The 14,785-nt window shown below is 36.4% G+C and overlaps 1 protein-coding gene across 6 annotated transcripts in view; it reads right to left on the reverse strand.

Annotated features, from left to right (window-relative positions):
- The window catches only part of LOC145664173 (uncharacterized), a 55,380-nt gene that overhangs the window by 1,448 nt on the left and 39,147 nt on the right, over window positions 1-14,785 (reverse strand). For all 6 annotated transcript variants that reach the window (XM_081730589.1, XM_081730590.1, XM_081730588.1 and 3 more), the window contains 2 exons: window positions 10,930-11,042; window positions 8,809-9,016 (listed from right to left, as the gene is read on the reverse strand). In XM_081730589.1, the coding sequence (XP_081586715.1) occupies window positions 8,809-9,016; window positions 10,930-11,042 (321 nt within the window). The remainder of the gene's footprint in view (window positions 1-8,808; window positions 9,017-10,929; window positions 11,043-14,785) is intronic.

The raw sequence follows: 14,785 nt of genomic DNA on the forward strand, positions 1-14,785 counted from the left end.
TGACAGCTTTACAAGCTACTTTTATATTCTTTAATTTTTCTTTTCCTTTCCATTTATTCCCTTTCCTACCTAATGAAATGATTACCGAAAGAACTTATTGTTTATCTTTTATAGCATTATGTGACAATAGCAGGGTTTAGCAAGTGAGCCACTCCCCAAGAAACACTAGATTTTTGGGCTATTTATTGATACAACCAACTTGTATCACACTGCACTATAAAATAAATATTATACTTTCACATATCCTCAAATTCTCAATGTACTGAATGAATGTAGAAAGATCTCGTCTTGCTTTGAGATACTTAAAGAACAAATTAACGTTTGGATTATGTTTATATAGCTACCTAAAATGTAGGGATTATCGATTTCGATCATTCTTCGTACAAAGCTAGGTCTAGAAATGTTTCTTTATATGCATTTACTAGCATATATCCCCGTTCTTTGCACGAGGAATCTCTAAACCTATGGAATTCCTAGATATGAGCATTTTAGTGAAGCACTCGACCCTTTTTCTTTCATTGTAGGTCAAATATAAAACGCAACACATGTTTAATACTTTTAAATGCAAAGTGTATTAGGGTTCCTACAGCAAAAAGATTCCCCGACTTTTCATTCTCTCCACAGAAATTCCCTGCCTACAGGAAATTTCTATGGACTCGGCCTCCTACTCTCCCTACAGCCAATCGTTCCTCACCTACGGGTTAATTTTCCTTTGATATGACGATTACTATTGTTATATACATTCATTACATATACAATATAATTGTTATACATATTTATTACATATTCCATATTAATTAAATTTTAGTTATAATAAGGAGAGCAACAAATATCACAATACCATAACTATCCAAGAAAGAATAAATGTTTAATACAATTGAGTTCAGCATCTTGACCAAGTTTTAATCAGCAGCATTGTTTTTAATACAGTGAAGCTTTTTTCTTTTACAGTTCTAATTGCTGCATCAATTACACATTGTTTTTCTTCAGTCTCTATATGTACACGTTTACCTTCTTCTAATTCTTTGAGGCTTGCATCCAATGTCTTTTTCGCAGCTTTCTTCTGTCCATTCTTCTCTACCTGTCTCTGGTCTAGATATTCTTCATAGCGTTTTCGTACATTTAAAATATACGCCAGCATCTTCCCTGAGATCTCGACATTCCTCATTTTACCTGGTTCTAGGATAGTATCGTACACTTGACGCTGTGCCACAACTTTTCTCCAGCATGTTCTCTATTAATAAAAACTTATTTATGGAAAACCCACCTTCGACACTTGCGTTTCAGTGAGAGAAAACCATGCAGATCTTTACAACATGCCACAACTTTTTAAATCCTTCTTGTCCATGAGAAAGGTCCTGAAGGAAATATCCAGTCCTTCTTCACCGCACGACTAAACGATTTCCTTAAGCTTCTTTACTTTCAGATTACAAAATAAGAAGTACTGTTTCTTGGCATTTTCAGCTACTTCAACATCAAGGATGGTGTTGTGCATCACTTGGAGTAGTAGTAGTCCAGTTACAGGAGATCTCTGGATAATGTCAGGACTCAAAGATGACAAAGCTCTTATGGCCCTGTGCGAACTTCTTTTGCAGTTTTCTTATCACTGAGCATAACACACTACAACACTTGTACAAAAATTCAAGTTTCTCCTTCACTGTCACGGTCTGGAAGAGACGATTCGCTGCAAATCCTATATTCTTTCTTGGTATCAGGTTGTCCGATTGCTGGTATCAATACAACAGAATAATGTGTCCCCACTTTTCATTACATCCGATTTCACACAGCTAATTATAAGATCTCTCAGAATCTGATGAATACCGTCGACTAGATAAGGAGCCATTGACTTTGGTGTTTGGAACTTTTGAAAAAAGCTGCCGGTCTTCAGAAAGAAGCTTATAAAAGCCCAGCATACGCTTTACAAATGGATCACTGGCAACCTTTCCATAACAACAAAAAGTATTTTTCCAGTTTTTCCTTTCTTTTTTCCCTCAATTTCCTTTAACATGACCGAGGACCCATTTCCCTGACTTTTCGGGTTGTAGGAACCCTGGTGTAAATACCAAATTTCTCGTCCTTAAACTTGAGGTATTCCGAGAAATGGGCATCTTAAAATAATAACTGCAACTCACATCCTTTTTCTTTTAACCTCTCTGGGTGGGGTTTGTCACCAGTATTATGTTAACGATTACCATAGTTTGGAATACCTTACGATTGGATATATGAAATTTCATTCAACTTTTCATTTAAAAAATAATTAAATCTGTGTTTTAGCGTTTAATATATATATAGGATGTTTCAAAACAACACCGACAACGTTTGGGAGGTGATTCCTGACACCAAGATAAGACAAAAAGTATAGACCACCCTGGGTGCAAAAATGCTTCCTTTCGGAGTTATAGGCTGCAAAAAATTAAAGGTCCATAGCTTCAATACTATGGGACCTACTGGAGTCGGGTCAAGACTTCACGAAGGAACTAATATGTGTGCTATCCAAATATCCATGTTTCAGGATCCTCCGGTACTTCCGTAACAACTTTTATAGACGTAGTTGGTGAATACTTCAAGTTATATCGCTGTAGCCAAGCTCCCTGTATAAAAATTGTTGCGGAAGTACCTCAGGATTCTGAAACATGTATTTTTGGATACCGCACATATTACTTCCTTCGTGAAGTCTTGACCCGACTACGGTAGGTCCCATACTTTTGGAGCTACGGACCTCTAAGCTTCATTTTTTCATGTTTTCGGCAGTTATAGCTCCGAAAGGAAGCATTTGTGCACCCAGTTTGGTCTATACTTTTTGTCTTTATCTTGGTGTCAGGAATCACCTCCCAAACGTTGTCGGTGTTGTTTTGAAACACCTTGTATATATGACCTAGAGAAGAAAAAAGGTGGGAAGAAAACGAGATCGGGGTTGCAATTATTAGACTTCCAAACTATGCTATGTATAAGTGTCGGAAGTCTTACAGAATGACTTTGTTCGTCTGTCAACAGGTATCAGAGCAAAAACGAAAAGAGATATCGAGAAGCGGTCTTTTGCAATCGAATCAAGTGTCCACGAATAGGTTCCATCTCCGTTGAAGCTCTATTCCACACATACATAAATGGTTCAAATTAATCATTTCCGGTTTCAACATTTATCGCCATAGAACAGAAACGGTAATAGATGACAAGAAGCTGTTTTTTGTAAACGATCCAGTGTCTCAAGACAACATATCACGACTACCCGCAACTGGTTCAAATTTACTATTACTTCCGGTTTTAATACTGATTTCCATGGAGTAAAAACTGTAAGAGATACCGAGAAGTGTTTTTTTTTTTTTTTTTTTTTCTATTGACTCAGCGTCCCAAGAATAGGCTATCTCCTTCCTTAACCCTCTTGAAGAAGTGGGTTCAAATTAACGATTTTTGGTTTCAATCTGTATCGTCACAGAACAAAAACAGTAAAGAATAGCGAATAATGGCTTCTTGATATGGATTTAGCGTCCGAGGAACAAGTTCTATCTTTGATCTTATTACTCTATTGCAACCAGTAGTTATAGACATACTACTTCAAGTTTGAGTATTGAATTCATATAGTTTACAAGTCTACCGTAGTTTGACAGTATGAAACGAAATTTACTTATTAAAACATGTCCATATTTCGCAGTATCTCGAAATTGTGATTTCTGGAACCGCTTGAGCTAAGTCTCATAATTTTCAAACTTTCGTTAGCTTAATAATCTGAAAGCAAAAGTTATTCAACATGTGTTAATTACAGCTTATTTCTACAAAGAATCACCTCCCGAAGTTTGGTGATGGTGATTTGCAGCACTCTCTATGTACGATGGTTAAAGACATACATTACACTTTTTTGTTAACAAGTAAAATTATTCTCTCGACATAGTGTTATATTTGTTAAGTTGTTAACTGAATGACTTAGCATATGGAAAGCTCAGAGTAATTATTAAACTCATAATTGAGATTGTTAAAAAGAAACTCGCCTAAAGCGTAGGAATAAAATAAAAAAAAGCATTACATATGAATAAAATCAAAGTTTAAACTACAAGGTACTTTTGAAGCAACTCAAGATACCTGTCACTTCATCGGTAAATAGTTTTCAGTATTAATGAGTTGAAGACAAATTCATAACGCGATACGTTCTGCAGCTGAAGTTTTAACTCTTCTACCGATGAAGACTGAAGTCATCCTGTTGAAATAGTTTGGTCAACTGAATAACAGAAGCTGGCCATCATAATATACCTTAATCGAGACTTGACTTTTACCCATACACAATATTTCCTTAACTTTTTCATTACCAGTCTACTCTGCGAGGTAAGGCCGTTGAACCGGTGTATTTTTCCTTTTTTAAAAGAATGCAGATTTCATAGAGTTACTTTCAAATGTTTATAGCACAGCTTCTAATTGGTCTAGACACATGAACAAGAACCAGGATACTCAAAATAAAATAAAGATTCAGAAATGCATGGCTTACATAAATTCAGCGAACCACTGGATCACCATGATTATGAAAAATGGTCCCCAATTACGGTTATTTTATTCTGGCCCGCAATGCGTTACAAACTGGCCATCATTGCTCTATACCAGTGGTCGCTAAACTCATGAAGCTTCTGAGCTACCATACCCATATTAAATCCTACTGTGAGCTACCAACCGTGAAGAAACACGCAGTTGCTGTCGTCAGTGCCCTTAGTCATTAGCGTCAGCTCAGTGGGGGAATCAAGGTTAGCCAACCGGAGCGTTAACGCGATCTACCGAAAATGTTCCCGCAAGCTACTAGTAGCTCGCGATCGACGGTTTGCCGATCACTGCTCTACACTATAACTAACTAACTCACTCACTCACTCTATGGCCTATAGAGCCCGAAGGTTCAATGCCGCGTTCACCAGAGCTCTCCACTGACTTCTATCCTTAGCTAATTGCATCCAGTTTCTTGTATTCCAATCTCTGCGACATCCATCTTAATATTGTCCTCCCATCTGCGCCTAGGTCTTCCTAATGGTCTTTTCCGATTAGTCTTCCTCTCAAGACTTTGAAAGCGTTTCTACTTTCTTCCATTCTAGCTACATGACTCGCCCACCTAAGCCTCCTAGACTTGACGACCCTAACAATGTTGGATAAACCATATAAATTATGTAGCTCCTCGTTATGAAGTTTCCGCCAATCCCCATTCCCGTTCCTCTTGGGTCCGAATATTCGTCTCAGGATCTTGTTCTCAAATACTTTCAGTCTATGTTCTTCCCTCAGAGTAAGTGACCATGTTTCTCAGCCATACAAAACAACAGGCATGATTATCATTTTGTATATTTTAAGCTTCAAATTCCTCGACAGAATTCGCGACGACAAGAGATTTTGAACGAATAGTAACACGAATTCTCTGCTTTTAGTCGACATTTAATTTCTACGCGAATATGATTTTCCTCTGTCAATATTGATCCTAGATATTTGAAACTATCCACTTTATCAAAAGTATTATTTAATATTTTAACGCATCCATAATTTGTTGTATTCCGGTCCCGACGGACTTCCATGTATTTAGCTTTCTCTGCATTTACTTCTAAACCCATGTCCCTGCAAGCGTTTAATAAGATCTCTGCATTTCTTTCTATTGTTCTCCTATCATCACCTATTAAATTTACATCATCAGCATATGCCATAACCTGGTGAATACTGTTCAACTCTAGGCCCCACTCTATACTATAGCCTAACGTAAATATTTAAAATTTTATTCTACATGTTTTCTTCTGAAATATGCAATCTTGTATACAAAGGTTCTTCAATTTATACTTATTATTATTATTACTATTGCTATCATTTCCATAAATATTCGAAGAAAACAAATGGATCAGAAATTAACAGTATAGTAATTTATAAAAAAAGATCTATGGATAGGCAGAGGAGATGGAAGGGATCTGAGGAAGATGAGTTGTAACAACGTTGGTCAAATTGGATTAGTAAGATTCAATGGCGGCTTTTGCTCTGCTGTATTGAATATGTTATAAGTAACTTTTGGAAGATTTGCTTTGTATTTTGTATATAACTATAGACAAGGAGTATTCCAAAGGTTTTTTTTTTTTTTTCTTTCTTTCTTTTTGCCGCGCCCCAGCAGGTCACACAGTACGTTCGAGCGTGTTGAGTTAGGCGAACGGGACACTTAGCTTTGTAGCATATCCCTGTTTTGAGATCATGGCATGGCGGATACTTTCGAAGAAAGTTGGACAATCAAGTTCTGCACAAGACTCGACAAAACCGTTATAGAAACTCATGAACTATTTAAACAAGCCTACGGGGAGTCTAGTCTTCCGTATGTGCAAATTACAAGGTAGATGAAGAAATTTAATGGGGCGAGGGAGGGGTAGACGATAACTCCCGCTCTGGATGGCCATTGACAAGCCGAACTGATGAAAATGTGACTCGTGTGTGTGAGTTGTTGAATGCTGACCATCGATGAGTGTTTGGCTGTTAGCTGACACTCTGGACTTTCCGAAAACCGTTACGCATCACATAATTACGAAAGAACTGAACATGCGAAGGTGTGCGTTAAGCTGGTCCCTAAATTTTTGACAGACAAGCAAAAGGTTAATCGAGTGTTGATCGCGAACGAATTGAAGGAATATGTGGAAATTGAACCAGATTATTTGAACATTATTACCAGAGATGACATGTGGACATTTCAATACAACCCAGATATAAAGCGCCAAAGTGTCGAACGGTACACCCTGGCGTCCCCGAAACAGGAGAAGGCGAAGATGAGCAAATACAAACTGAAGACTGTGTTGATTGTCTTTTTTCAGTGCTAAGGGTGTTTCAAAAGAGTCTGTACCTCAAGGGCGGATCGTTACCACTAATTACTATGTGAGTGTTCTGGAAAGATTGCGGAAAAGGGTCATCAGCGTGCGAGAAGACATCACTGCTATCTGACTGTTGCCTTACAACAATGCGCCCGGCCATACATCTCTGCGCGTCCGTGAGTTCCTGGCGAAGCATAAATGGCAACGCTGCTTCAGTCACCTAACAGTCCCGACCTCACTCCGGCTAACTTCTTTTTGTCTCCGAAGATCAAGAAAATACTCAAAGGACACCGTTTTGAAGCACTGAGGCTATCCAAGGAGCCGTGACAAAGGCTTTAAAGATTTCCGACGTTGCCTTCGAGGGGGCGTACCGGGCATGGAAAAAAATCTGTAGATGCTCATGGACACTACTTTGAAGAATACTAACCCTTTGTACAGATATTGTTAATGAATCTTTTATATATATATATATAATGACTTTGGGATATACCATGTATTTACAAAATTAACAACCTCTCTTTCAGAATTATCTCTTTAGCAACCTCTCTACATTTATTCCTAGGTAAAGCTGACGATACAAAATAATTTATTCCTTTGAAGATTTCTTTTTCGACCTATCTATTGAAGCATGTTACCTATGACAGAGTAAATAGATTCCGAAAGGGCGGCTAATTTTTCTTTTACTGTTATTTACAACTGACAATACGTGAAATGTTTCTTTAAATATTTCCCCTCACCTAGTTGTAGTTAATGTAGAATACCGAAATTTTACATGCGTATTAATACATATCTCTATACGCTATAAGGTAAATTTCATTTTTTAACTTCTAACATTTTCTGTGTTACAGGAACTTAAGTAAAGAAAGAGTAAAGATAGGGTAAAATCGAATCTCGAGATGGATCAAGTTTCTGATCTTCAGAAGCCGGACACCAAAGGAAACATTTGATGAAATAAAATACTTATTGAGAGAAAGTCCCATTACATAAAGTTGTGAATTCACTGGCTTTGTTAGTTCAAGTGTGGCTGGATTTATGTAGAAATCCCAGAGCATTCCGGAGCAACCCCAGTCCTACATTGCTGAAGACACCATTGGGCAAGTGGAAGGCGCCATCTTAGTGGATTGCCACAAGATTTAAAGGTAAGTGTGAGGTCTGTGAGAAAAATAATCCATGGACATTTACATATGCATAAGATGTCTTTCCGATGGATTCTCCGCTAGTGACATCTTTCCAAAAGCAGAAACGACTCACTTGCTCCCACGAACTTTAGACCGTGTATCATGAAAACTAAGAGGACTTTATTGACGGCAGGATGAAACATGGGTTCATCACTATAGCCCAGTCAAAGTAATGGAATCATACGTACTCACTAACTCCAAAGAAGGTTCTGTGTTCAACCCTCAGCAAGCAAGGTCATGCTAGCAATGTTTTGAGATCAGCATGGGATAGGTGTGGAATGCTGACCAAAAGTGTCCGTATCTTTCAAGACAACACTCCAGGTCACAACTCGCATGCTGCCCAGACAGAAGCACGATCCTGCGGGTATGAAATTCTTCCCCATCCTTATACTCTCTTTACCTTGCACCATCTGATTTTATCTTTTCCCACCCATGAGGACATTTTTGAAGGGAATGCATTTCCAAGACAATGAAATGCTGATTTCTGGGATCAAGTCCATGGCTTCTGGAACATTCTGCAGACTTCTACAAACAAGGTCTCCACAAATGCATAAAGTGGTAGGAAAAGTGTGCCCACTTAGGGTTCCTGTATAGAGAATGACTAATGTATGTACGAAATTTCGTTTATCTCAGTCCGGTACGTGGGTCAGGGGAAATCTTTAATGAACACCCCTTGCACAGTTCCAATTATTATTATTATTATTATTATTATTATTATTATTATTATTATTATTATTATTATTATTATTATTATTATTATTATTATTAATAATAATAATAATAATAATAATAATAATAATAATAATAATAATGCTTAATAACTGAAATGTGAAACTTACCACTCCTTCGAATGTCCTGCAACTGCTTCGTTCTTTCTCTCCCCTTCGCCATCTTTCTGCTGTTGAATGAAGTACGTACTTGTCTCTGATGAAAAACCCAAACAACGCTGAAGTTTCTGTGTATCTCTCAATGTAGAACCTTCTGATTTCAATGAAATACTCGCTATCAGCATATCAGAATACACTCTTCTAAGCGACCAGCAACCTCCTGGAACATGGACGAATGAAACGATTAGAAAAAAATCTATTTCCTTGAGTTTTCATTAATCACAAAGTCCTATAGTTCTTAACGTACTATGATTTTCTTATTTATTTATTTATCTGAGTTTCGTAGTTTTCAACGACCAAAGCATTGTAGGAGAACTTATTATTATATATAATTTAAAGTGATATCGAAACCACTGCGAAACTGTAAGATTTTGTATGCGAGCTTTTGTGATCTCACCAAAAATCGAATCTAGGATCATACGTATACAGATAGCACTCGCGTTAGCCATTTAATTACGGAAGACCATTATTTATGATTTTCTGTGGTGGCAAGAAGTCAGATTACTTCTTGGAAACAGGTCTTCTGCTATACTTTATTCAGTTCCATTTGTATTGGAACTTCTGAAGATATTTGTTTTCTGTACCAATCAGTGGAACTACTAACTTGTTCGTCTCATAATCGGGAATTCTGAGTTCGATTCTCTGTGTTGGTTTCATATTTTTCTTTATTCCTCTTCTCACTCTTTTTCATACCAGTTAAACTACATGTTGAGATACTTGTAGTCAGCTCTTTATTTTCTGCACATGATCTCAGATTCAATTTCTGCTACTTCAACTTTAATACATAACCTCGTTGTTATATAAGGACATACAGCATGAAAATGACAAACAATTAAAGTACATAAAATAAGAGTAATCTCGTTCCTTTTTCAAATATAATCAGTTGTTTAAATGCTCCCGATTACTTTCTTAAAACTCAACTTTTAATATATAACTATTAACATATATTAATAGTTTTCTATACACTCAAATGCGCACCGTTTCAAAAATCTAGAGAATAAAAAGAAAGCCCCTTTAGAGGTATCACCAGTTGGTTGATTTAAATCTTGCGTGCCAAAAACAAGCAGCTGATTAGTTGTAGAACTTACTTACGATTATGCACTGAGGCTAAGGAAGACGAAATAAAGAACGAAATGATGTAATGGAGAAAGTGTGAGGAAACGAGAGAACCCCGTGAAAACACTCTCACGCAGTGTTTGTCCAGCACAGTCACTTGACGCAGAGTGGGATCGAACGAGGAACCCCATTTTTAGAACTTACGTTTGAAATCTGCTAAAAATAGTGGGTGGCAAGTGTTGCAGAAATATCCTGCTGAACCACGTAGAAAGTATGATCGTATAGTTTTTGCCGATTCAGGAAACAATAGGAAATATCAGTTTTGGCATTGCACATTTGATGGATTTTACCTAGTCTCAAACAACAAAATTTTACAAATATATTTTTGTTTCGTTTAGCTTTATGCTACAATTAGTGCTAACGTCAAAATGACATAGGTAACAAAGAATTTCCACCGATCCCAGATCAGAACATCATTCTAAAATTTTACTTTGGACTTTCGAAAAGGTCAATGAAAAGCAATTGGTGCAAAGTAGATACACAATAACTGAGTTTTATATAAGAACATTGCACACCAAGACGTTATTGGATATTTCTTGGCTTTCGTAATAACATCTTTCTCCTATTTATCTGACCTCTATTCTCACAATATTTTTCAAATTGCTCCAAAATAACAGTCCCACTCAAATATCGTAATAACAGTTTTTAACAAGATGCACGCGGACGCTCAAGTATTAAGTCTCAAGACTGCATAAAATATTATATAGTGAAAATATTCGGACCTCTGTACAAACGTTAAAAAAGAATTCTGTGAGACTTTATGGACAATTGAAATACTGGTACTTCTTTCCTTACGATCTAATCATCCGAATATGTGGATAAGATATTATTTTCATAAAGAATTATGGTAAAAATATTTTTATACCTTAATATTTTTAAACATTTTGTTTATGGCTTAAAGAAAAGTATACTTATTTGGGAAAGATGAATAAACAAAAACAAAGAAAACGAGAGTACCTTTGTCTTTCAGTCTTGTTTCTGCGTCTGTTGGAAAGTTTTTGTCTTTTGAACTGTCAGCTGAGGGTTGCAGCACACATCTAACTACAGAAGAATACGGCTTAAACACATACCTGGAACATGAAATACATATAACCTTTAATTAAAATCCGAAGTAAAATAGTCTCTTAATAAAATGAACACAAGAATACATATTAACAACAACAACAACAACAAAAAGAAACTGGCTACTTACCAATGAATCCTCCCTTGGGAAGCCTAAATATTTTTCATATGTTTCCGCACGACAAGCTGGTTCCGTCTTCAATGGCAATGTAACAAGGATAAAAACGGATAGGAGGTAAAAGGTGAAAAACAAGGAATACATACCACTAAATAAACTCAAGTAAGTTGTTCATTTAAAACAACACACACACAATATAAAACAGGTTAATATAATATGTTCAGCAAAAATAAACAAACAACCGGAGATTACAGAACCATTCTTTATTCATAAATATAAACCTGCTTTAAATCTGGATACTGGTAACATTGACAGAATTTGGTTACCTACTTTTGATGCATATTTTGAATCTGGAAATAGTGACGTAACATAGACATCGCGCTTCCTTCGATTCAGTTCACTCTTTTGCGCTTTGCTCTGATCGTGACATTTCAGGATCCTTTCTTTACGTTACATTTATTTAGTTGTATGTATCCCTTGTTGTATGTACACCTTTTATCTCATATTCGTTTTTATCCTTGTTACTATGCCACTGAAAACGGTACCAGGTTGTGTTCCGAAACGCATGAAAAATATTTAGGCTTCTCAAGGCAGGATTCATTGGTAAGTAGCCAATTTTTTAATAATTTGAATCGTCCTTTCATGCGCCCATATAATTTTAAGTTACAAGAATACATTATTCAATTTCTTAATTAATGCCATTATTACCGAATGGTGTACAGAAAAGATCATTAATATTTTTAAAAAATGATGATTAATTGATTGAGGTTTAATGAGGACGTCAGCATCGAGGCTATTTGTTCCCGTCACGATCAACATGACCGCTCAAACACAAACTGTATGTCTAAAAACGAACGTATTAAAATTAGAGAAACAAAACAAAACAAAACGAAAGCTGCAAAATATAAATAACAACCGAAAAGAAGAAATAATATATGAGAATAAATATGTAATAACAAATAGTAAATATATAAAAATAACAAATAGTAATAATACTAGCAATAGAGAAAATATTTAACTATAGTGCTACCTACCGTCTCCCTTGGGTACTGGCTTCCGGCGTATTCCTTAAAAAAAACTGTTGATAATACTTTGGGTCAGAGCTCGTGTTCTGTTCAAGCGCAAATTGACAGTAGTAAGATAAAATAAGCGATCTAACATGACTAGCCTCAGTGGTTCGCAAAATTCCGGTTTAATAATACTTACTTTCGCGCACGCACTTGAATATATATACGACTGGCAAGCTGACGATCTATAAGTACTCGCACACACACAAATAAAAAAAGAGAATATTACCTTGGGTGAATTCCTATTTATTGAATAGTACGAAGTAAACGAAAAGATATTAACAACACACAAAATTTTCACTTAATATAGCATAAATGCTTGAGCGAATGAAATTGCGCACACACTTGAGAAAGATAAAACACTTAATATCACGAAAATATATTTAGATATATATATGGTAGATGAAAACACTAAGAATGTAGCCCTTTGGTTATATTTGTAATCACTTTCACTAAATCACTATTCGCGTTGACGTTCGGCTTCCAGTGCGAAACAGAGGCAATGAGTGTGGGAATTGGAGGGAACACTAACTTCTGACGAGGCTCCGCAACTCCAAAGATGATACACTTTAGGAGGTAATTACTGGAATATTACTTCGTTCACTTTTCCAGTTTATATTGTAATTATAATTCTACCAAATACTTAATACCTTTTCATAGCCGTCCCATATTAACACATAATTGTCTGCAGGAGACTTTCGTTCCTCCTTCACTCAATACTAGACGCCAACTCCTCGCTTCTGCCAACATCTGGGAAAATCTCGTTTGTCATGTCTTTGGTTGGCAGTGTATTGTACAATTTAATAAGAGAAATACCAAAGTTTTTATATCCCTACATAATACAAATATAGGAGTGGTAGATTTAATAGCTCTGGCAACACGTGTCTTAGTTTCGTGGGAGAAAAAAACTGGAGATGGCAATTAAACGACTGTTGTAGACCAACTTTAAGAATTCAGTCCATGACTGATAGATTTTTCACCTCATACTTCGAAACAAAACAGTTTAGTAAAAAATAAATAAATAAATAAAAAAATTTAAAAAAAATAAAAAAAAAATAAAACATTGGCAAGTGTGTAGATTAACTATTCTGTCTGCACTCATAAAGGCTGCGAGCACTGTTCCCACGATGGTTGAAATAACAAAACGTTAATGCGTGGGAATGCAACATTCAACGCGCACCTGTTTACAAAGTAGCAACTTCGTTTCTAAAAGATTTCCAAACGTTGATAATTATTGTTATGAAGAATATATACAAGATAGTCTCAGTAGCGAAAATCATGAGTTGGTAACTTCACCTAGGGAAAGAAAAAAGTTTGCTGTTTCAAAGCACTCTGCTAACGAGATAAGAGTTTGGTTATATATATAATATCGCATCTGCGCGAATATAGGCCGCACTTTTTTAATTTTGGCTTGAAAAATCATGGTGCGGCCTATAATCGAGATTTTTCCCTTCAGATAATCAATAGTCAATTTCAAAATGACATATACATGTATCTTCTGGGTTGAAATTAGTACCATTATAAGTTACTGCAGTTACTTTTGTAAACCATCAAAAACTTAAGAAAATAACAGAAAAACTTGTTCGCAAAAATTGCCACATTCAATGGACACCGGTAACACCTTCACTGGTATAAAAATCACTTACATATTTAATACTTCTATTAACAGGAATACGTATCTTTGTTACAAAATATACGATATATTTTTGTACTGTACCTGTTCTTGAAAAAAGAAAAGCAAAATTGTGTCAGCTTGTTTGTACCCACCCAAATTAAACACAAACATTTCCCACTATCTCAACATCATCAGCGTCTGATTCTTCACCCTCGCTAGACGATCCAAAATGCTGCTCAGAGTCACCATCACAAAGAAGATCTCATCTTCAGTCTCATCAAGATTATTGGAAATCCCAGTGTTTCTGGAACTTTTCATGACAAGTTCTTCCGATATTGACCGCCAAGCATCCAAAATCCAACGACACGCTTCTGACACAAATGCATGTTGCAAACAGCCTCCTGGCGTCGAAGTTGCTTTGTTCATGATTCAATTTCTATAGAATTATCTTACACTAGCTTTGAATGGGGATGACTGATAATTCCAAAGCTGCAACACACAACTTTCTCGTAAATTTAATAATGCGCCCTATATTTGCACGCAGCTTATATTCACGCAAATACGGTAAATAGTAAAAAGGAATAAAAACGCAGAAATTAATGTTTGAGGCGAACTTTCTACGTGGGCCAAGTACCGTCTACTCAGTATCCATCAGCTTATCTTTCACCATGTTAGATTTCGAAGAAACTGCAGGTGGCTTACGAACAAGTGTAGATTTTGTTCTTTTCGGGGAAAGAGCAGCGATGATGAGCTGGAGTTCGCCAAAGAGCAACACTAAGAGAACCAAGTGTGGCTTTGGGGGGTTCGCTAGTCGATAGACTGGGGTTCGAATTTCTGGGCTTTTGTCAGGAAGAAGATCTATTTAGGTGGAAACGTCGGACGTCTGGGTTGCTACAGATTTACAAATAGTAGATGCAATAGTAGCAAAGGGGACAGAAAGCGACGAAGGGG

Source organism: Thermobia domestica, chromosome 11, assembly GCF_964235325.1.
Source record: "Thermobia domestica chromosome 11, izTheDome1.hap1.1, whole genome shotgun sequence".
Lineage (NCBI taxonomy): Eukaryota > Metazoa > Arthropoda > Insecta > Zygentoma > Lepismatidae > Thermobia > Thermobia domestica.